The 22,643-nt window shown below is 42.8% G+C and overlaps 1 protein-coding gene across 1 annotated transcript; it reads right to left on the reverse strand.

Annotated features, from left to right (window-relative positions):
- Positions 1-210: 210 nt before the first annotated feature.
- Positions 211-21,114, reverse strand: mttp (microsomal triglyceride transfer protein). Its single transcript, XM_060915890.1, has 18 exons — positions 21,054-21,114; positions 18,107-18,294; positions 17,666-17,809; positions 15,228-15,335; positions 14,764-14,880; positions 14,526-14,665; positions 14,212-14,362; positions 13,933-14,090; positions 11,206-11,380; positions 8,118-8,225; positions 7,633-7,845; positions 7,304-7,515; positions 7,073-7,170; positions 6,724-6,845; positions 4,211-4,438; positions 3,741-3,865; positions 616-786; positions 211-358 (listed from the first exon to the last, which is right to left on the reverse strand). The coding sequence occupies exons 1-18, from the start codon at positions 21,112-21,114 to the stop codon at positions 211-213; spliced, it is 2,667 nt and encodes an 888-aa protein (XP_060771873.1).
- Positions 21,115-22,643: the final 1,529 nt, after the last annotated feature.

A 22,643-nucleotide genomic window follows, 5' to 3' on the forward strand; every position in this document is an offset into this window, starting at 1 on the left:
AAAGAAAAAAAAAAACATCAAACTTGAGCTAAAGACTCTCATAATAAAGTCCTTACATGCTAAACCCAAAGCCTAGCTTGCTAATAATATTAGCACCCTTGGTTTAACACAATAAAGCTTAATTAAAAAAAAAAAAAATTAGTCACAGGTTTTTGCTTTTCCTTTGGCGGATCGGACCCACACTATTTGCCTTGAGTTTGGTCCTCAGGTCTACCAGCTGTTGTCAAACACTTTCTTACACATATTGGAGTTTTCCTGATGAAGAGGAAACTCGGAGCCGGGGATGAGCTGCTCGCGACTCCTATGCCAGGTGTATGGCTCTCCAGAAGACAACGTCTCCATTTTATACACCGCCTCCCTACAGCACACCACAAGCAACACCACGTTAAACACTAACTCAAGCTAGAAAAAAAGAAAAGGTTTCTGTGAAACAAATGCTAATAATGATATTACATAATTAGCAAGTTGCCAAGCTTCCTTAGCAAACTAGCTATCGTTTGCTACCCAAATTTCACTACCCAGCCAAAGTGAGACAAATTACAAGTGACATGAGGGTGAGGGTGAAGGTACACAGTTTGGGACTGGAGAACCCCGCATGTGGTTTGAGATGTTCACCTGAATGGGAACGTTGATTTATCCATCTGCATGCACACCAGGAAGGGGTACTCTGAGAACTGCACAGTGGTGATGAAGTCAAGCTTCGCCTCTGTCTCAAAGCTCACCTCCATCCCCACGCTCAGAAAGTCTGCATCCACCGTCACGTTGCCCACAACAACCAGAGCACCCCTGAGGGGGAGGTAGAGAACTCAGATAAATACCACAGTTCTCCTGTTCCAGAGTGTTACATAGATCAGGAATGATTTAGAGTACGAGATGAAACCAAAGTTCTCTGTTGGTTCTGCATTGAAATTACTTTATTTCAGCGAAAGTAAGTAGTTATCTATCAAGCTAGCAATTTTACTATTTACATTTAGCTACTGCAGTAGAAAGGAGGTTGAGTTGGGTTGGGAGAGATGGAGGTATGCATTGGAACGAAGAGGAATGAAGGTGAGCAGGAGCAAAACAGAATACATGTGCATCAATGAGAATGGGGATGAGAGTGTAGTGAAGATGCGAGGAGTAGACGTAAAGAAAGTTGGTGAATTCAAGTACCTGGGGACAACTGTGCAGGAAAATGGGGGCTGCGATCATGAGGTGAGAAAGAGAGTGCAGGCAGGGTGGAGCAGTTGGAGAAGGATTTCAGAAGGTCATTTGTGATAGGAAAGTCCCAGCAAAAGTGAAAGGTAAGATGTATAAGACAGTAGTGATGTATGGATTGGAGACCGTACCCTTAACGAAGAGACAAGAGGCAAAGTTGGAGGTGGCGGAGTTGAGGATGTTAAGGTTTGCAATGGGAGTGACAAGGTGGGGCAGGATAAGGAACGAGCACATCAGAGGGACAGCACATGTGGAGAGCTTGGGAATTAAGCTAAAGGCCCGGTCCCACTGGCCGATGGACACAAAACGTATGCAAAAAGGACACAGCGGACGAGCAAAATTTCGGGGGTGGCGCTATCCGTTTTCATCCGCTCCAGAAATGGACAAAATTGGCGAAAATTTGCGAAAACAGAACGGAAAAGAACGGACGTGGGTAGTATATAGCGGGGATGTTAAACGCATGTTCATAGGAAGCCTAGCGGATGAAAGCGGATGGAAGTGGATGACAGCTCCGAAGGGGTTACCGGTGATAACTGAGAAGCGGACGCATAGCAGAAAGAGCGGATGCATAGCGGATGAAGGGGATGCATCACGTACGCCTAACGGAAACAAAGGGGATGTTGCGCGGATGTATATCGGATGCAGACCGTTCACTGCGCATGCGGGGGGTATGAATTGCGTCTGCTCCGCGGATATAAAGGGATGCAGCACGCACGCCGTCAGCATAAAGCGGAAAGACGTGCTGGTGGCTACATCGATACATCTCTACTACTAGATGATTTTCTCCCCCTTTTTATACAAAATATCGATTGTCCGCTAGGTGTCCTTCTACATACTCTAGACATACTCCAGACATCCTAAATATACGAGATACATCCCAGATATAAACGCTTTGTCCGTTTTGAATACTTTATATACGAGATGCATACGCTTACATCCTTTCTATTTCCGTGCTACTAACGATGAATAGACGTTTCATGTACCTTATCTTTCCTCCCTCTTTCCGTTTTCAGCTGCAGCGGATGTGAGTTGCGAGGATGCCCAGAGGATGCAGAGAGGATACAGCAGACGTTTAACGGATGATAACGGACATAGAACGTTTGTTGCTCGTATATGTCGCGGATTTACATCGTACACGGTGGAAAGTTCATCCGTTCTAAAAGTTTTGTGCAGCTCAAAACTTTTTGCGCGGATGAAATCACAGTGGACGGATGCTCGATGGATAGAGCGTATGAAGCACGTATGCAATGAGTACACAACGGATGCATAGCGTTTTCCAATGGATGGCAAAGATTTTTTTACGTTTTACATCCTCTTTGCATCCGTAAGTGCAGTGGGACCGGGCCTTAAGAGAGATGAGACTGGGATGGTATGGGCACATCCTGAGAAGAGATGCAGAGCATGTGGGAAGGAGAATGTTGAGGATGGAGCTGCCAGGCAAACGAAAACGAGGAAGGCCAAAGAGGAGATACATGGATGTGGTGAGAGAGGACATGAAAATGGCAGGTGTGGTAGAGAAGGATGCAGAAGACAGGGAGCAATGGAGACGAAAGATCCGCTGTGGCAACCCCTAATCGGGAGCAGCCAAAAGAAGAAGAAGAAGAAGAAGACACTTAGCTACTGCATTGATGACCTTTTGGTGTAGCATTTGGGACCTAGTTATATTTAGCTACCTTGCTATGTTCATTTATATTTCTACTCTGAAAAATACCTTTTTTTTGTTTTGCTAACTCGCTTATTTATTAGCAAGCTAGCAAAAATCTTAATGAAGTTTTACATTTCGCCTAAAATCTTACATCTTTGTAAGATTTGAGCTCCAACTTCCCAGAGCTTCAGAAGAACTTTGCTGGAAGGTTTCTATCCCAAATCATCTATTTCTCAAGGAACCCTGTGTCCTACAGAATTTTTCCAGCTGCATGTGGCACTTGATTCCAAAGTCGTAAATGGGTTCAGCTTTGGCATGCCGTGCTGTTGGCTGTAGCGATCTGTGGATTTTGTGTCTATACATAGCTCATAGCCTGTTAACGTCTGTGTGTGCTTTTACAAAATAACTGGCACCCAGTTCCCTGAGTCCTACGCCTGTTCATACCTTTAAAAAAAACCCCAGATGATAACTCCATTACTTAGCATAAATTTAAGTCTTAGCATCAAATGCAAGACCATCAAGCAGTGCTAAACATTCAAAATGTTGATATTTTAGGACCAAAACCAATGACCTTCTCCTCTGACGCACAACGGAGGTCTATAATTGGACTCAAAGCCACAACCTGACCTGTCTGCCAGTGCATTTGTTTCCTGGCTAGCACTTAGCCGGCTTAGCCAGCGTTTCCAGGCTAGCAGCCAGAAGCTAAAAGACAAGCACCTGGTGCAGATGCTGCTCATTGGAAGATCTGAAAAGCCAATAATCCTCTTGAAGTATTCTAGTCAATTCAGAGGGTGGCACGCGGGAAAAGAAACACAGAGAGATTTTGGGAATCTGTTGCAAAAGTAGACTGCAGGAAATCGAGCCAGGTGCTGTAAATGTCTGATGATTATTTTTGTACCTGTTGTTGACGCTAGTCTTAGATTCCCGGTACCAAAGGCTAAACTCCATTCCTCCAGAGATATCAATGGCCAAACCGCCCTGGAACTCCACAGTGGCCCGCAGACCAGATTGCAGAGAGATCACCTGAGAGACAGACAGAAAGAGAAATGTGATCACATGGATGCCAACTTTGAGGAGTGGGTGAGAGTGAAATTCTTTAAAGTCCAGAAGGTGGTGCTGATGATGGAAGAATTATTTCAAGCATGATTAGAATGAAAGGCCATGTTTACTTTCATCAAATGATGCAGAGGATGGAAATTATCACGATTGCTAGCTAGTTACCTTTGGTTATGGATTAGAGATTTTGTGATGTGTTCAGAGTTGACTTCAGCATGCAATCAGGAGTTAAAACTAAAATGCTGGTATTCAGGCTTAAGTGCTGTTCAGAAGTTACCAATCAACTGATTGCTAAATGTTGCCATGTCTCACCTGAGAGTGGTCAGTGAGCAGGATGAGACCCTTCACTACGTTTATAGGGTCTCCAGATATAGAGAACATCTTGGACATCAGGTCACTGTAGCCCTTGAAAAAGGTCACGGGCCGAAGCTGAACATCCAGGAGCAGCGCTGACATTCCAGCAAATGACTCCAGGTCCTCCTCACCTTCATCAGCCGTTGCTGCTATCAGAGACTCCAGACCTTGAGCCTCGATGGCCACCTGGAGGAGAGGTGAGGTACAGTTAGTGAAGTTCAGGTAAAAAAAAAGAGTATGATTCTTACAGATGAGAATGTGTACAGGTGGGCAGAGTCATAGGTGAGGTGTTGTACAGGTGGGAGGAGTCATATACAGTTGGATGGAGTCATTTTCATTTTACAGGTGAGGGCATTTTCATGGGGTGGAGTGATACAGTTGAAGGCATATGCAGGTGGGAGGACTGATATTTTCCACTTAAGGTGCAATAATTGTATATTAGGAATGAATGAATGAATGAATGAATGAATGAACCCTTTATTGTCACTAGTCAGTGCCAGCGAAATTAACCATCAACCTGTCCTTACATATATACATACATACAATTGACAGAGGGGGAGTAGACAGGACAGGAAGACAGGGATGAAAAGAAAAAATACATAGTAACATGAGGAGAGGGGAGGAGAAAAAAGCAACCCCCACACTATGCTCCTGTGAGGAGTACAGTGTGGGAACATTAAAAAAAAAAAACACCTCAGCACATAAGCACAAAATAACACAAGTACACTTTACAACATGAAAACTCGGGACTTGGGGGTGGGGGGGGGCGATCAGGGGAGGGGGGGTGGGGGGAGGTAGAGATAACCCAGTGCAAGCAAGCAGCCGTCCGTTCCTGCAGCCATGACGGCGCTGGTTGCGCACCCGCTTGTCACACTGGGGGTAAAAGCGGCGACCGTGGGAATTGGGGGAAGGAATGCAAGAGCATCTCACTGCAGTGACCTTCAGGGGGAGTTGTTGTTCCAGCAACAGCCTTGGCCGAGGCCAGTGCTGTCTGAGGGAGCCGAAAGCAGATAAGATTGGGATTGTTTGGTCTTGGGGCGAGTAGATGCATTATTTTACACGACTACTCTGTTTGTCCATTCTGGTCTCTGAATCAATCCATTTCCTTTTCAAAGCCAAAAGCTTCTTCATGATGTTATCCATGTTGCGGTTCAAGTTCTGAATAGCCACAGTCTGAGTGCCGACAGCTCTGCCCACCACTTCAATCATGTCGGGCAGCTTTATGGGGCTTTGGACAGCTGTCACCGTTTTCTGATTTCCTCGATAAACCAAGGTAATGTTAGGATGGTAGTTATGTTGTGTTGTCTGAGATGTGTGTGTTAAATGTATTGCGTTGTGACCAAATACCAAGAAAAATTCCTAATACATGTAAATGTGTATGGTAAATAAACTGATTCTGATAAAGGTGAAGGTGTGTACAGGTGGGAGGAAACATACAGGCGAGGGCATAGCACATATGCAGGTGGGAGGAGTCATACAGGCGAGGGCGTATGCAGATGGGAGGACTCATACAGGTGAGGGTGCAGCCAGGTGGGAGGAGTCTTACAGGTGAGAGTGTATGCAGGTGGGAGGAGTCATAAAGGTGAGGGTGTATGCAGGCGGGAGGAGTCATACAGGCGAGGGTGTATGCAGGCGGGAGGAGTCATACAGGCAAGGGCATATGCAGCTGGGAGGAGTCATATATCATCTGGCCAGTATTTAGTTCTTTATGATTGAATCTATGATCATTAAGCAATTCTGAGAACTAACTGCATTTATTCTAATATTGGGTTAGAAAAGTGCTACAGACATTATTATTATTATTATTATTATTATTATTATTATTATTATTATTATTATTATGTCTTTGTTCATATCACTTGATCTAAAACCTGCTAGTTGAGTGCCGAAATGAATGAAAAGTTCCTCCATGGCATGGATGTTCCCTCCTCAGCCTCTTGATGTTTCCTGGCTGCTGGAGATCACATACACAATTATCACTTCCATTTTTAAACTTCACTATGTTATGATGTGTAATCAGCTCCACATTTGCTCTCCTGCCAGTCACTGCATGAAATTTAAACCTTTTCTGGCCCGTCCATTTTGGCACTCCAAACCTTCCGTGTTCTCACGTTCATTTATCTTCCTGTACGTGTTAAACGGTTCTGCTGTCGCATATCGTCAACCTTTAGTCCCTTCATCATTCTCAGATGTTCCACTCTCAGGGTTCCTCTTTTTCTCAGTCTTGGTTCCTGATGTTTTTAGGAAGTTAGTTTCTATGAAGCTACATTCTGACCATGTGTTGTAAAAGTTCAACAATCAACAAACTGAAAATTGGAAATGAAATATGGTTTGAAATATATTCAACTCTAACCACCTCAGTGTCACTATTCTGTTGAAGGAAATCGTCAACGTGGTCACTGATGGAGAGTCTCTGGCTGACTGATTAAGATGTCTCATGTTTAGACTGGAGATCTTTGCGTGTGCAGTACCTGAAGGCCGTGCAGGAGGGCGCCGTTGCTCTGGCCGTAAATGTTCATGTTGCTCCTCCTAAGGATTCCTGAACCCGAGTACAGAATGTCCAAGCTGTAGGTGGTGGTCACATCAGCGCCCCCTGCAGGATGACAGTGTAAAACAGCTTTGAGAAATCCAAACTGAACCTAAATAAATAACATTTTGCTAAATCTATGGATCTGGGAAAAATTGCTTTTAAAGGTGCACATACAACAACAAGAACCATCTTAAAGTTTGCATTAATGCTACTCCGTTCACAATTGACTGAAAACTATGCACAGGGTAAAGGTCAGAGGTCAGGACTAGGGGAAGCAGAGGGTCCCTTACGTGTCATGTAGCCGGAGTAGGCGGATGAGGATCCGATCTTTGAGAAACGGTCATAGTTCTGTGTGATCATATCTTTCAGGACTTCCTGTACTATTTTACTGCAGAAAAAAGAAGATCAGAGATAAGCCAAGCTCACCCAAAGCAACAGGTGATACATAATTTTCTATGTCCATATGCACCACAGACCTGCAATTTTATCTAGTCAAGAGCACCTGTGCAGGTAAGGCTCACCTGGAAGGCATGTTGAAGCGCAGGACATCCTCCACTTTGGACAGCATGTATTTGTTCATCTCGTGGGGTAGGTAGCCAATGGAGAGCAGCAGGTTCTTCACCTCCTCGTATGATGGACCACTGCTCAGGATCACATCAGCTGCTGCAGCGCGAACATTCTTCTCATAGACGCGTCGGTTCTGATGGTATACACGATTGAGCGTCTGTTTCACCTGAGAAAACAAAAACAGAGCAAGAGGTGTACTTGAGTCACAGGTCTTTGATATAAACAGCACTTTCTAATTCTTTCCCCATGTGCACTAAATGAGGAAATAATTTGGGACACAGACCTCACGGGTGATGAGCTGAGGCTCGTATCTCTGCAGAGCGGTGATAGCGCTGGTGCTCAGTGCTCCGGTCTCGGACTCGGCGAATCGAGTGAGCAGAGGTATGGCCTCAGGCAGGAGAGCATTCTTCAGTGCCAGTAGGTACATCTGAACCTGGGCCTCATCCTGAGTGCTATCAGGTCCTGCAAGGATCTGCTGCTTCACCTGAACCACAACCTGAAGTCCAAATGGAGAAGTTCATCACTGAAATGACTCTGATTCAAGTGAATCAAACACAAAATCACAGATGAGATGAATCAGCCCAAAGTGATTAGAACAATTACATACTTGATTTGGTTTTATTTGAGTTAATTCAGTATGATTCATCAGTCTGATTCACTTACATTTACTTAAGTTTTAAAAATCTCATGCATTAGATTCTCTTAAATCTGATTCACTTGGAGTTGATTCAACATGATTTGATCCCAGTGTTGATAGAGATGACTCACCGGTAGCTCACATCCTCCTTTCTGACACAATTTTCTCACCAAAGCTCCCATGATGATCACAACTGACTCCTTAATTTCTGTGCTGCCGATCTTCCCGTTCGAGATATCCTACACAGAACACACACTTCAGTGTTCTACTATAGACCCCTTGCACATGACGTCACGCATCACATGATAATTACACCTGGGGGTCAAACAGACACCGTCTTTTGTATAAGCAAGGCTTAATCTGTCTTCAATATGGTTCATGTTTGCGCTGTTTTTGGTTGTTCAAATAGAGAATTAGATAAAAGGTATTACCGTCTCCATACTATCAAGAGAAATGTTGACAAAGAGAAGCAAATGCTTCAAGAACAATGAAGAAATGAGTGGTAAAGAGAATATGATGAAAGGCGCTAAGCCTGAAAACTCCAGAGAAATTTGTGATTGTATTTAAAATGTATTTTTAAAAAAAAATAGAAAGTCGGAAGTGAGTATGGAAGAGTTTGCTTAAGAATCTCGTTTTATTTTTTCTGCTCGCATTCGAGTTAGCATTTGAGTGTTTGATTTTCTTACAGGTGAAGCAGCTTCCTTATTCGACACAGAAAACCCAGATTGGTTTCAAACAACTCGGATATAACTCAGTAAAAACCCAACAAGGAGCAACATGTGCGATATATCCTGAAAGAACAGAAAAGATTAAGAGCAGAGAGCACTGAAGCTTTGTTTCTGTTATCAGAAGAACCCAGTCCTGTGCAAAATATCACCATGGAGCCAGAGTGCAGTAATGAACCTACAGTTCAAAACTGTTCTACACAAACAGACTGAACTTTACAACAGCTGCATGCATGCGAAATGGAAATAAATCGACTAAGGCAGGAAAAGATATCTCATTCTCATCTCCTCTAGCCGCTTTATCCTTCTACAGGGTCACAGGCAAGCTGGAGCCTATCCCAGCTGACTACGGGCGAAAGGCGGGGTACACCCTGGACAAGTCGCCAGGTCATCACAGGGCTGACACATAGACACAGACAACCATTCACACTCACATTCACACCTACGCTCAATTTAGAGTCACCAGTTAACCTAACCTGCATGTCTTTGGACTGTGGGGGAAACCGGAGCACCCGGAGGAAACCCACGCAGACACGGGGAGAACATGCAAACTCCGCACAGAAAGGCCCTCGCCGGCCCCGGGGCTCAAACCCAGGACCTTCTTGCTGTGAGGCGACAGCGCTAACCACTACACCACCGTGCCGCCCCAGGAAAAAATATTTTGGATAAAACTGTTATTGTCCGTTACGCACTTATCAACCTGTGTGACTCAGTCGTGCCTTTTGAATAGAGAATAAATGAAGAGGGAACTAAACATTAACCATTTATTGAAATTATTATTACAAGGGTGATTATAGTTACTATATGACTATAGCTACAACTGGAATGTGCTGATTCTGTTAACGTTTGTAATTATTGTACCGTCCACTATTAGATAAAACTAAAATAAAATTTTAAAATATTGTTTAAAGGTCTAGAGGAAGATATTTTGTTATTTTACAAATAATAACACTTCAGATATTGCTTTAACAATAATAAGTATAAATGTAGGCGGCACGATGGTGTAGTGGTTAGCGCTGTCGCCTCACGGCAAGAAGGTCCGGGTTCGAGCCCCGTGGCCGGCGAGGGCCTTTCTGTGCGGAGTTTGCATGTTCTACCCGTGTCCGCGTGGGTTTCCTCCGGGTGCTCCAGTTTCCCCCACAGTCCAAAGACATGCAGGTTAGGTTAACTGGTGACTCTAAATTGAGCGTAGGTGTGAATGTGAGTGTGAATGGTTGTCTGTGTCTATGTGTCAGCCCTGTGATGACCTGGCGACTTGTCCAGGGTGTACCCCGCCTTTCGCCCGTAGTCAGCTGGGATAGGCTCCAGCTTGCCTGCGACCCTGTAGAACAGGATAAAGCGGCTAGAGATAATGAGATGAGAGGAGAGAAGTATCAATGTATAAATGACAGAGGGCAAATAGCTCTGTAACTAGATGTCCTTGGGGTTGTTGAGACATGGATGGCAGTAATATCATCTAGCCAACAGTTCAGGTCTGTCTATGAAGAAGTCAGGTCACAGTCCTTTGAGAGTAAATGCTTTGGCTTTCGCAGCATTCTGTGCCCAAAAGATGATGCTGGGAAAAAGTCTTGACACAAAGAAGGTTTTCTTGCTTTTGTACTTTTTTAACTGTCCTTCTGTGTCAGGACTCTTCGGGAAAAAGAAAGTATATTTCACCATGTAGCTAATGCTAATGCTAGGCCACAAATCTACACCATCACGCCAGTCATTTTGAGGAATTTTGTATGGCTCATAACTGCTAATACAATCTAATTTCCACGAATATCTATCCTTCGTGGCGGCACGGTGGTGTAGTGGTTAGCGCTGTCACCTCACAGCAAGAAGGTCCGGGTTTGAGCCCCGTGGCTGGTGAGGGCCTTTCTGTGCAGAGTTTGCATGTTCTCCCCTTGTCCGCGTGGGTTTCCTCCGGGTGCTCCGGTTTCCCCCACAGTCCAAAGACATGCAGGTTAGGTTAACTGGTGACTCTAAATTGACTGTAGATGTGAATGTGAGTGTGAATGGTTGTCTGTGTCTATGTGTCAGCCCTGTGATGACCTGGCGACTTGTCCAGGGTGTACCCCGCCTTTCGCCTGTAGTCAGCTGGGATAGGCTCCAGCTTGCCTGCGACCCTGTAGGACAGGATAAAGCGGCTAGAGATAATGAGATGAGATGAGATCTATCCTTCGTCTCTTTCTGACTAAGATTATCCAAGTAATCTGGTAGCAGAACTTTTTTAGCTGTAGTTTTCTTCAGACAACCACGCTGGACATCTTTGCTTGGCTTCAGTATGTGAACAGTATGTAAACAAAGTTCGCTTGTCCCACAGGTACAGGGTAGCGGTGGTTGCTAATGTAAATGTGATGTAGGTGCAAAGGGTCTATACACCTGATACTCCACCACACTATTATTAAACAGACTTATTTAGTGAGAGCTAGTTGGGCTGGGTGAAGTTTAAAGACACAGTTTAGCCAATAATAAAATGTACACAGTGTGTGTGTGAGCGTGTGTGTCTCACCACCAGGGCCTGTAGCATGCTCTCAGTGGGGTGTGAGGCGAAACCACATGCATAGAGGAAACGCTCCTGTAGCAACACACTATCACTTTTTGTTTTACTGAAGTCCAGAAACTCCAAAATGGCTGACAGAGAGGCAGGAGTCTGGGCTGAGGTCACCGCGTCCACCAACTGAGGACTACAGAGAGACAGAGAGACACAAATAAATCAACATAAAATGAATCAGACTAAGATAAATCATATTTGACTCACTGAACTAAACCAAACAAAACTATATCAACATGAATCATTTTCAAATGAATCACATGCGTCTTTCTGCATTGAATCAACCATGATGTGACTCAGATTTAACGAATTAATCAAACGGAATGATGTGAAACATAAAATGGTTCAATTCATGTACTTCAGATTGAATCTAATTAACCGAAAGATGATCTAAATAATTGTACAGAGAATTAGTGGGAGTGTAAATGTAGGGAGCGAGGGAGTGTAAATGTAGGGAGTGAGAGATTGTAAATGTAGGGCATGAGGGATTGTAAATTTAGGGAGTGAGAGATTGTAAATGTAGGGAGCGAGGGAGTCTAAATGTAGGGAGCGAGGGAGTGAAAATGTAGGGAGCAAGGGAGTGAAAATGTAGGGAGTGAAGGAGTGTAAATGTAGGGAGCGAGGGAGTCTAAATGTAGGGAGCGAGGGAGTGAAAATGTAGGGAGCAAGGGAGTGAAAATGTAGGGAGCGAAGGAGTGTAAATGTAGGGAGCGAGGGAGTGTAAATGTAGGGAGCGAGGGAGTGTAAATGTAGGGAGCGAAGGAGTGTAAATGTACAGAGCGAGGGAGTGTAAATGTAGGGAGCGAGGGAGTGTAAATGTAGGGAGCGAGGGAGTGTAAATATAGGGAGTGAAGGAGTGTAAATGTAGGGAACGAGGGAGTGTAAATGTAGGGAGTGAGGGAGTGTAAATGTAGGGAGTGAGGGACTGTAAATGTAGGGAGCAAGGGAGCGTAAATGTAGGGAGTGAAGAAATGTAAATGTAGGGAGTGAAGGAGTGTAAATGTAGGGAGCGAGGGAGTGTAAATGTAGGGAGCGAGGGAGTGTAAATGTAGGGAATGAGGGAGTGTAAATGTAGAAAGTGAGATAGTGTAAATGCAGGGAGCGAGGGAGTGTAAATGTAGGGAGCGAGGGAGTGTAAATGTAGGGAGTGAGGGAGTGTAAATGTAGGGAGCGAAGGAGTGTAAATGTAGGGAGCGAGGGAGTGTAAATGTAGGGAGTGAGGGAGTGTAAATGTAGGGAGCGAGGGAGTGTAAATGTAGGGAGTGAAGGAGTGTAAATGTAGGGAGTGAAGGAGTGAAAATGTAGGGAGCGAGGGAGTGTAAATGTAGGGAGCGAGGGAGTGTAAATGTAGGGAATAAGGGAGTGTAAATGTAGAAAGTGAGGTAGTGTAAATGCAGGGAGCGAGGGAGTGTAAATGTAGGGAACGAGGGAGTGTAAATGTAGAAAGTGAGGTAGTATAAATGTAGGGAGTGAAGAAGTGTAAATGTAGGGAGCGAGGGAGTGTAAATGTAGGGAGCGAGGGAGTGTAAATGTAGGGAGTGAGGGAGTGTAAATGTAGGGAGTGAGGGAGTGTAAATGTAGGGAGCGAGGGAGTGTAAATGTAGGGAGCGAGGGAGTGTAAATGTAGGGAGTGAAGAAGTGTAAATGTAGGGAGTGAAGGAGTGAAAATGTAGGGAGCGAGGGAGTGTAAATGTAGGGAGCAAGGGAGTGTAAATGTAAGGAATGAGGGAGTGTAAATGTAGAAAGTGAGGTAGTGTAAATGCAGGGCGCGAGGGAGTGTAAATGTAGGGAACGAGGGAGTGTAAATGTAGAAAGTGAGGTAGTGTAAATGTAGGGAGTGAAGAAGTGTAAATGTAGGGAGTGAAGGAGTGAAAATGTAGGGAGCGAGGGAGTGTAAATGTAGGGAGCGAGGGAGTGTAAATGTAGGGAATGAGGGAGTGTAAATGTAGGGAATGAGGGAGTGTAAATGTAGAAAGTGAGGTAGTGTAAATGCAGGGAGCGAGGGAGTGTAAATGTAGGGAACGAGGGAGTGTAAATGTAGAAAGTGAGGTAGTGTAAATGTAGGGAGCGAGAGAGTGTAAATGTAGAAAGTGAGGTAGTGTAAATGTAGGGAGTGAGGGAGTGTAAATGCAGGGAGCGAGGGAGTGTAAATGTCGGGAACGAGGCAGTGTAAATGTTGGGAACGAGGGAGCGTAAATGTAGGGAATGAGGTATTGTAAATGTAGGGAGTGAGGGAGTGTAAATGTAGGGATTGAGGGAGTGTAAATGTAGGGAATGAGGGATTGTAAATGTAGGGAATGAGGGATTGTAAATGTTGGGAGAGAGGGAGTGTAAATGTAGGGAATTAGGAAGTGTAAATGTAGGGAACGAGGGAGTGTAAATGTAGGGGATGAGGTATTGTAAATGTAGGGAGTGAGGGATTGTAAATGTAGGGAGTGGAGTGTAAATGTAGAGAATGAGGGAGTGTAAATGTAGGGAGCAAGGGAGTATAAATGTAGAAAGTGAGGTAGTGTAATTGTAGGAAGCGAGGGAGTGTAAATGTAGAAAGTGAGGTTGTGTAATTGTAGGGAGTGAGGGAGTGTAAATGTAGGGAGTGAGGGAGTGTAAATGTAGGGAGCAAGGGAGTGTAAATGTAGGGAGCGAGGGAGTGTAAATGTAGGGAGCGAGGGAGTGTGGGTCTTTTACAGTGCAGTCTTGCTGCAGTTTCGAAGTACGCTCAGGATTTGGTCTTTGCTGGATGAACGCAGGCTGTGGATCAGAGACAGGAAACTGCGAGGAGCCGAAGATTTAGCCAGAGATTGCGGTTCCAACTGAGAACGCACTGCTTTCCACGTGTCCATCAGCTGCACACACACCCACACACACACACACACACACACCAGAATGAATCAGATTTGATTAATTGAACTGAATCAAACACGAAGTGACTATTCCAGGTTTTTATTAATCAGAGAAAGAGCGTACAGTCGGACATGCTTTACAGCGGATCTTGGTTTTCTCCGTTATCACTCCCACAGAGACCAGTTTGGGGTCGAGACTCTTCGCCACGCTCGCTGCATCTTTCCCAGAAACATCTGCAGGTCCGTCTGTCACTGTGAGCAGAGTGAGTGACTGCCTGAGGGACAAACACAGCACTTTAAGAACACACTGAGACTGAAACCGAGACTGAGACTGTACTGCACTGAGGGTGTGTCCTGTCAGACACTCACATCCATATGTAGTGTGTGTGGTCAGTGTGTAGCTAACATAGTATGTAGTTAATTTGCAGTGTCTCTTACTCAGACAGCACTCTGGCAGCTGTGGTGTGACGAGCGTTGACTGACAGGATGTGCATTTCCTTGGTAACAGCAGATTTGATGAAGCTGCCTTGCAGAGTGATGAGTGTCACTGAACTTGACTTCTCACCCACACTCAACACCTGAGAGAGAGCATACACACTGCACTTCACCTGACCTGCTGTGTGTGTGTGTGTGCACACACACGTGTGTGTGTGTGTGTGTGTGTGTGTGTGTGTACCTGGCTGTGTGTGGTGAATCCCGTCTCCTGAGTTTTGCAGCTCTCTGTGTGCTTCATGCGGATCACCTCATCTTTAGAAACCTTGTACTCAACCAGACACTTTCCTGATGCATCAGCCTGAAAACACACACACACACACACACCACACAAAGTGACATTAATGTCTTAGTTTCACACACCACTTCTGCTTATCTCTACAGTTATGTCGTCGTTATCGGCTTTGTCCCAGATCGCACCTTACTGACTACATCGTGCACTATTTCAACAACGTTGCCAGTTTCAAAAGACTAATGATGAAATTTATCCAGTGCACCACAGCAGGTGAATGTAAAAACAGTGCACTTCAGTAGTGTGTAGTTAACAGGGTGTGTGGTTGAGGACACGCCCACACTGGACAGACTGTAACTGTATGATGTAGTGAACCAGATCTAGTGTAGGGAATAGTGAGTAGGTCACAATTTTACCTCCATCATCTTGCCAGACTTGAGCTGCATCATCAGCATACTGGCCACGCCCCTTTTCAGGTTCTTGATGGTCGCAGGTTCCGCCTTGTGTGTGTAAAGACTCCTCACCTGCACAGTGATGATAATCACACAGATAATAATCAGATCAGATAATCAGGAATTTCACCTGAAATCTGAGAAGACATTTCAGAGGCATTTTTAAAGACAGGAAGTGGTGTTTCAGTGACTGAAATTTTGCATCTCACTGACGCACCATTGTAATACAGCAGGGCTATTCAAATACATTTGCAGGGGGGCCAAACTAGAAAATTACAAAATTTGTGAGGGCCAGACAGACAATTGACATAAAATTGATATCAGCTAAAGGCAATTAAAATATACTATACTAAGGTACATAATATATGAAATAAAATAAGGTACATTATTATTTTCCTTTATTATGAAATATAATGAAAAATGGTAGCCTAGTAAACTAGACCCACCCGCCTAGCGGTCAAAAATATTTTTGCCTACGAGTGGGTCTAGCCTCGCACCATATCAACAACACACCCCGGGCATCAAATCGTGCCCGCCAATCACAACGCAAGGTTTTTGTTTGGATTCTTTGGGCGGGCTTTTGTAGGAGTGACGACAAAGCTGCGCGACGCTGGAGAAAGCACAACAGGAAAGATGGCTACGGCTAGTGAACAGCGCGCGTTTGACTCCGCTTTGGAATCAGTTTTAGAAAAATTAGACTTGGAGTTTTCATTGAAACATGAGCAGGAAGAGGCTCTCCGCTCATTCCTTTTCAAGAAGGACGTTTTCGCTGTTTTGCCGACCGGCTATAGCAAAAGTCTGATCTACCAGCTGGCTCCGCTCGTAGCCAAAAGGATGGGGCTAGTTTGTGCAGTACGAAGAATTAATAAACAGCTTTGAAACATTACTTTTTGATTCTTTCTTATTTTCCCATTATTTTAAATTTAAGGGAAATTATTTCACCAAACACCACTAAATAAAAACTCTCAAAAACAGTTTAAGCAAACCCTTGAAAAACACTTGAAAAAAATAAGAGTGTATGTTAAGTATGTGGTACAGACTCCAAACTTGTGGTCATTATCTCCAAACTTCTTAATATCTAGAACCTGTTTATTAATTAATACGCATTTTGAAAAATTATTTATTTCAAGGTCTCCCCCACTGCTTTTTGTCGCTCTGACTACGTCACAGTCACTGTTGCGCTGATTGGTCAGAGCGTTGGCCTATACGCACAGAGACAGTTTGAAAGACAGCGGGTTGTTCCTACCCACACCCTTCGGAAATGTCTACGACCGAGACCAGACTAAATATTCACATTTACTCTGGCTTGCCAGGCTAGAAAAATGGTACTTTTTTTTAATAGATGAGGACACGTTGTCTTTCATTTTTTGGTCAACAATCATTTTATCAACAACCGCCAGCATGCAGTCTTTAATAGTTTCCGACTCGGTGAAGGGTCTTTTTTTTTTTCTTGTCAGTATCCACGCCGCTCGTAGAGATGCAATAAAAGCTCTCTCTTGTTCTGTGCAAAAGCCACCAATTGCACGCTGACTTTGTTCAAAAGAAGTTACCAGTCTGTCTATTCTCCTTCGTCTCTCCTCGGAGCCCTCTCGGTATTGCTCAGAAAATGAAGTATGTTTTGCTGTAAAATGTCTCTTCACGTTGTACTCTTTGGCCACAGCTACAGATTCGTTGCACAATAAGCACACAGGTCTATCGCTTGCAAAGTTGGCAAAGTAAATAAGTACTTTTCAGTCCATTCGCTTTGAAATTTACGGTTTTCTCTGTCAACTTTGCGATGTTGCTTGGACATTGCCATGTTGCCACTGCTGTAGCTGCATGGAGTGTCACATCGTGAGAATCGGCGAGAATGAGTGTTTGTCACCATGGAGACGACCTGTATTCTGGTCTGTGCCAGAGCGGTAGAGAAAACTGTGCACCGCGGCAGATACGCAGATATGTTTTTTGTTTTGTTTTAAAAAATCTGCCGCGGGCCGGATTAAATTTCAATCGGGCCAATTTCGCCCTCGGGCCGCTATTTGAATAGGCCTGTAATACAGTGACTGTAGATCAAATTTCTGGACTTAGAAACTTACAGAAGATGTCTCAACTCCTTTCTCCCAATCTGACCCATCCCTCTATGTTAAAATGACCTACGTCTTTTGAGTTGCCTTTTGCAGAAAAGGGGAGGGGTTGAGAAGGAGATTTCCGGCCCGGAAAAAAGGTAAACAGAAGCTTACTAAATGAAGAAACTCACACGATAATAATGTGAATCTTTTTTTCCAAACTAATTTCTTGAAATGAGATGATTCTTGCAGGTGTAAAAACACTTTTAAACTTTACATACTGCACCTTTTAACAATGTCGTAGTCATTTCCTTATTCTGTACTGTTAATGAATGGTGTGAGTTTTTTTTTTTTTACCTTGCCCATTTTCCAGAGCAACATGAAGGGTCTCTGCAGTGCCTCGTTCTTTTCTCTACCCAGAATTCCCTTTGTGGTGGTGCCGTAGAAGATGTTGTTTTTGCGTGAGCGGTTGGCAACATTTTGGATCTGAACATTAGAAATCTGAGAGAAGGAAAGAGTGAAAGTTCATGAGAAAAAGTTTCAGTGTTCTAATAGGTTATCATTTCTATAGCAACAGCTTGTTTACAGTGACTTGTATAGTGGATGCGCCACAGAAATGGATTAACTTATTAACTTCAACGTTCCACAACAATAAGCATTAAACTGTGAAAAGGATGACGTGTCACTGTTTAATACATAAAATTGTTGGCAACTTGTTGTTGTATAAGAGGAATAAAACTCTTGGAGACATGCTGTCGCTGTGCTCATTCTTCGTTCTTCATTCCTCGTTGTTCTCACCTGGACTCTGAGGAGCTGCTCATCATGGTTCTCCAGGTTCCTCCAGGCCAGACTGATGTCCACATCACTGGAGATCTTAAATCCGACATTTCCTCGACTTGAGCCATTGGGCCGGTTGATGCTGAGCTCTGTTCTGTAGCTGAATTTGTAAAGATGGCTGTTATCGAGCCGCGGGCCTGCACTCGCACCTGAAACAACACACACACACACACACATGCTGAGAACACTGAGTGCTGCTGAGTGACTGCAGGTCTTCTTGTTTATTCAGGATGGACAGGAAATGCCATGATAACTAAATCCTTGTTCTCAAAAAATTCTGAAGGGACAGAATTTATCCCTCAGTGTCCAAAAATAAAAATATCCATCATGAACAAAATACACACATTGTGAAATATTATGATATATCAGATAATTGATTCCCAGGATACACCACACACACACACACACACACACATTCGCTGGATATGAGCAATCACATGCTCTGATTGGCTACTCTACTTCTAGGATATCAGCTCTTATACCATGAGTAGGGAAAAACAAAATGGCAGAGCACATCAAGTCAGATATATCACATTGTTATCAAGTATTTAAAAGAAATAGAAACAGCGAAATAAAAAAAAAAATAGTTGGTTTACCCCCCCCCCATTATCTGCTGATCCACACTCCAGCCCAGTCGGTGGTGGTAATGCAGCTTTAAGTTGGTTTGCCAACCACCAGAAAAAGAAAATGGCGGAACATGTTACTGAACCAACCGAGGATGAAATAAAAACTCTACTCGAAAACAAAAAACCCCAAAATACAAAAAAAAAGCAACAAAATATGGAATGAAAGTATTTGATAGTAACAAAGTATCTTTTTATTTTCAATAATTATTATGATAACATTTTTCATAAATTGCTGCTGTCATTTCGCAGGTTTGTTTACATTCTAAGCAGAAATTATTTTGTCGGATGTTCTGTATAAAGATTTTATTTATCGAATTTGCAAAAAAATAAAATAAAAATGCTCTCTTTCTCAAAATCCAGTGGGTGTAGGTATAATAAAACAGTTATTGTACTCAATCTCGTCATACATGGCGCATAGCCAACTCGGCTCTATGCGCCTTGTCAGCTGTCAGCTCATGTACGACTTGATTTTGTGGAATATATATATATGAGTGATTCCACACTTATGGGTACTGAAATGGGGACATGAACTTATTTTTAAAAATTCACCTAAAACCATTTCTTTTTTTACCATCAGGTCACAAAACATGTAATCTTTAATGAATGATATGTTAAAAGATAACTTTAATTTTCTGAGATGTAATAAAAACATATTTATATGCCAAAGTCAGAACGTAACAGAAGTGTTGTGGACATATATATTCTCAATTTTAACAATGTAGAATTACTTTCTGAAACATAGGAAGGTGATGTTTTAGCAAATATAATTAATAAACATGTGTAGTAGAATAAACATACACATTCTTTCAATAAGATTAACATGGTATATAGCTAGATTGTAATTAATTTGTCACAGACGCGAGATGGACAATCGTAACAGAAGTAATGGAACAGACATCATTTTGGAACTCATAGGCTTGACTTTGGCATATAAATATGTTTTTATTACATCTCAGAAAATTAAAGTTATCTTTTAACGTATCATTCATTAAAGATTACATGTTTTGTGACCTGATGGTAAAAAAAGAAATGGTTTTAGGTGAATTTTTAAAAATAAGTTCATGTCCCCATTTCAGTACCCATAAGCGTGGAATCACACACACACACACACACACACACACACACACATACATATATATATATATATATATATATATATATATATATATATATATATATATATATATATAAACTGATCAGGGCCTTTTTTTTTAAAAAAATAGGGAGTTTCTTTTACTTTTCTTTCTGTGTAAATGTTTGTCACCATCACGAGAAACTTTCTCCTGGAAATGTTCTGTTTTAAGAGTCAAGATTCCAATCAATTTGACTCTCTCTCTCTCTCTCTCTCTCTCTCTCTTTTACCCAGTACAGTTTGACCTCATCTCTATTGACGTGTCCCTCTGACATTTCATCATCACTCACATTCTTGTGCATGACATCATCACATTTTGACACGACTCCTGACCTGTCGTCTGCTCAGATGATTCGGTTCTGTCCTTCAAGTGCACTAGATATGCTGTGAAGTCGTGCACATATGCACAAAAACGTCCTAAAACAGTTCCTTTTAAGAACATAGTAACCTTTTTTTAATATCCTAAGATCTCATTTAGGATTCAGCTCCCTAATCTGTATCTGTAGGCTACACACTAATAGTATCTTCACTCAATAAAGTGCACTGACTATGTAGGGTATTATAAAGTGGCCTAAAGACCCTAAGTAATGCACAAGATGTTCTATAGGGATTCATTAGGATTATGTTGCTGATTCCCTATATCCTTGTGCTATGTAGGATATGTTATAATAGCTTAAGCGCCCTATGTAGTGCACTAGGTGATATATAGGGACAGTGTAGTGTTATGATCGCACCCTGTGTAGTGCATGAGATGTTCCACATAGACTCACTACAAACACATCTGTACAGCATGAAAACCCCTGTCTTACTTCCTGCATAGTGAGCAGAAGGTTATGAGTTCAAATCCCAGTCAGGTTGTACACTCAGGTTTATCTTCTTATTTCTCAACCCGGCTTTTAATCATTAACTCACTGCGGGGAGCGGAATGAATGAACCCTGAGTGTCAGGAACAGATTTACAAAGCAAAATCAGTTTCGATAAATATATTTCTCTCACACTGAGAACATGTTGTCACACCCAAAAACCTCTCAGTATCCTATCAGAGGTCAGAAGAGTTGATATCTTTAATCCTGACAACATGACTCAATCTCTCTCTACTCTCAGCCTTCCTTATTTCTTTATCTTTAGGAGGAATTAAAAGTGTCCTTACCATGACAGGAGGATGTGAGACAGGCAGAGATGCTGAGTAGAAACAATAAAAGTCCTCGCATGGTGAAGGGAAGACAGACAGAAAGAGAGACAGAGGGAGACAGAGAGACAGAGAGAGGACAGTGTCTATGCTTCAGCTCTGTTTATCTGACTGGGGGTCAGACTCCAAACTCCACACTTCTGTACTGAGTACCAAGTACTCCACAGCTACTCATTAACCTGGTTGCCAGATCACATCACAACTTCTAAATGTGGCTTAAATCCCTCCCAAAACAGGACAGATGTGGGGGAATGGGCTTGGCAGGGTCAGGAAACTACTCCTCCCCCTCCTCCTCTTCCCTCTGTATGTCTGAAAGCAGGGATTTAACATCTGTCAATTTAACAGCGGTCAATTATTTCCAATGAATGATCAGTTACTAATGAAAGCTCATTGTTGTGTTTGTTATGAAAACGTTGCCTGGCCATCACTAATGAGCAGAAGATAATTTCACAGTGTTTTATTGATTTACAAGACATTTTACTCTTTTGTCTCTCATCTGTAAGCTAACTTTTATCTTTTTAATGATGTTTTAGCTCAAATCTTCAATCTTAATCCACTAAGTTTGTTTTTAATGTTGTTTCTGTATTTGTTACTTGAGTGCTCGAATCCAAGCGTCACATTTTCATTTTCTAAATGATGTTTGTTTGATTTAGTTAATTTTAAAACTAAGTTATCTAAAGTTAAGGTTTAAAAAAGAAAAATCAACATGGGAAAAGGCAAATCTCTCTCTCTCTCTCTCTCTCTCTCTCTCTCTCTGTTTGTTTTTTGTCTGTTCAAGGATCGTTACTCAACATTTGATGAAAACACTTCAGGCTTTAATCACCACTATGTCTCTGATTAAAAGCCTCTCTCGTTGTTTAATTTACAAAATCTCAGAGTCACCATCATGGCCGTAACTACCATTGAGGACACCGAGGTCATGTCCTCGGTATTTTTTCCAGAAATTTAAAATTGGTCTACGCTGAATTCGAGCAGTGATCAATGTAAAACGCAGTGTCCACATCCACATGTCATCTGTATTTCCCCCCAATAAAATTCACATTTGTCTAATGTCATCTGAAATCTCTCAGCCTCTATCTCTATCGTTGCCGTGTCTAACGCAGCGTCACGCGACGTAGCCTATAGACCCTTTTCAGTCACGTGACCTTCGTAAACGCGACCGCCATTTTGGACATGTAGTGGACTTTGGCTCGAATCAGTTTGAATGCGAGGAAGGCGACAAATGAAAAGCATAAAAGAAAAAGGAGCGAGATGCAGAAAACACCTTCACTATCCAGCGACGTAGGGCATTTACAGGGCGAGCAGAGGGAGAGGTATTTGCAAAAATTGAGGTTAGCAGGCTTAGAGAACGACATTTATCTGCTTCCACCAGGATTGTTCACTGACGTACGGAAGTACACCAAGCCCTCGTCTTTACCTGACTTCGGCCCACATGATCTGTATACCTATGTCGTTAAAAACCCATCGCCATACACAGGTATTGATCTGAAAGCGTATAAGAGTTTGGATGCCTACAAATATTTTGTGTCAGGCTGGGTCACATGCCTACAT

Source organism: Neoarius graeffei, chromosome 3 (assembly GCF_027579695.1).
Source record: "Neoarius graeffei isolate fNeoGra1 chromosome 3, fNeoGra1.pri, whole genome shotgun sequence".
Lineage (NCBI taxonomy): Eukaryota > Metazoa > Chordata > Actinopteri > Siluriformes > Ariidae > Neoarius > Neoarius graeffei.

Bases quoted from the DNA above. Each gene is read 5' to 3' on its own strand.
- mttp (XM_060915890.1), bottom strand. From the start codon at position 21,114: ATGCGAGGACTTTTATTGTTTCTACTCAGCATCTCTGCCTGTCTCACA. The intron at 14,881-15,227 runs GTAAAATTGTGA...GTGTGTTTTCAG, and splicing joins AGTCTGGCAAGATGATGGAG to GCTGATGCATCAGGAAAGTG. The intron at 7,171-7,303 runs GTGAGCCTTACC...TTTTTTCTGCAG, and splicing joins CGCTTCAACATGCCTTCCAG to TAAAATAGTACAGGAAGTCC.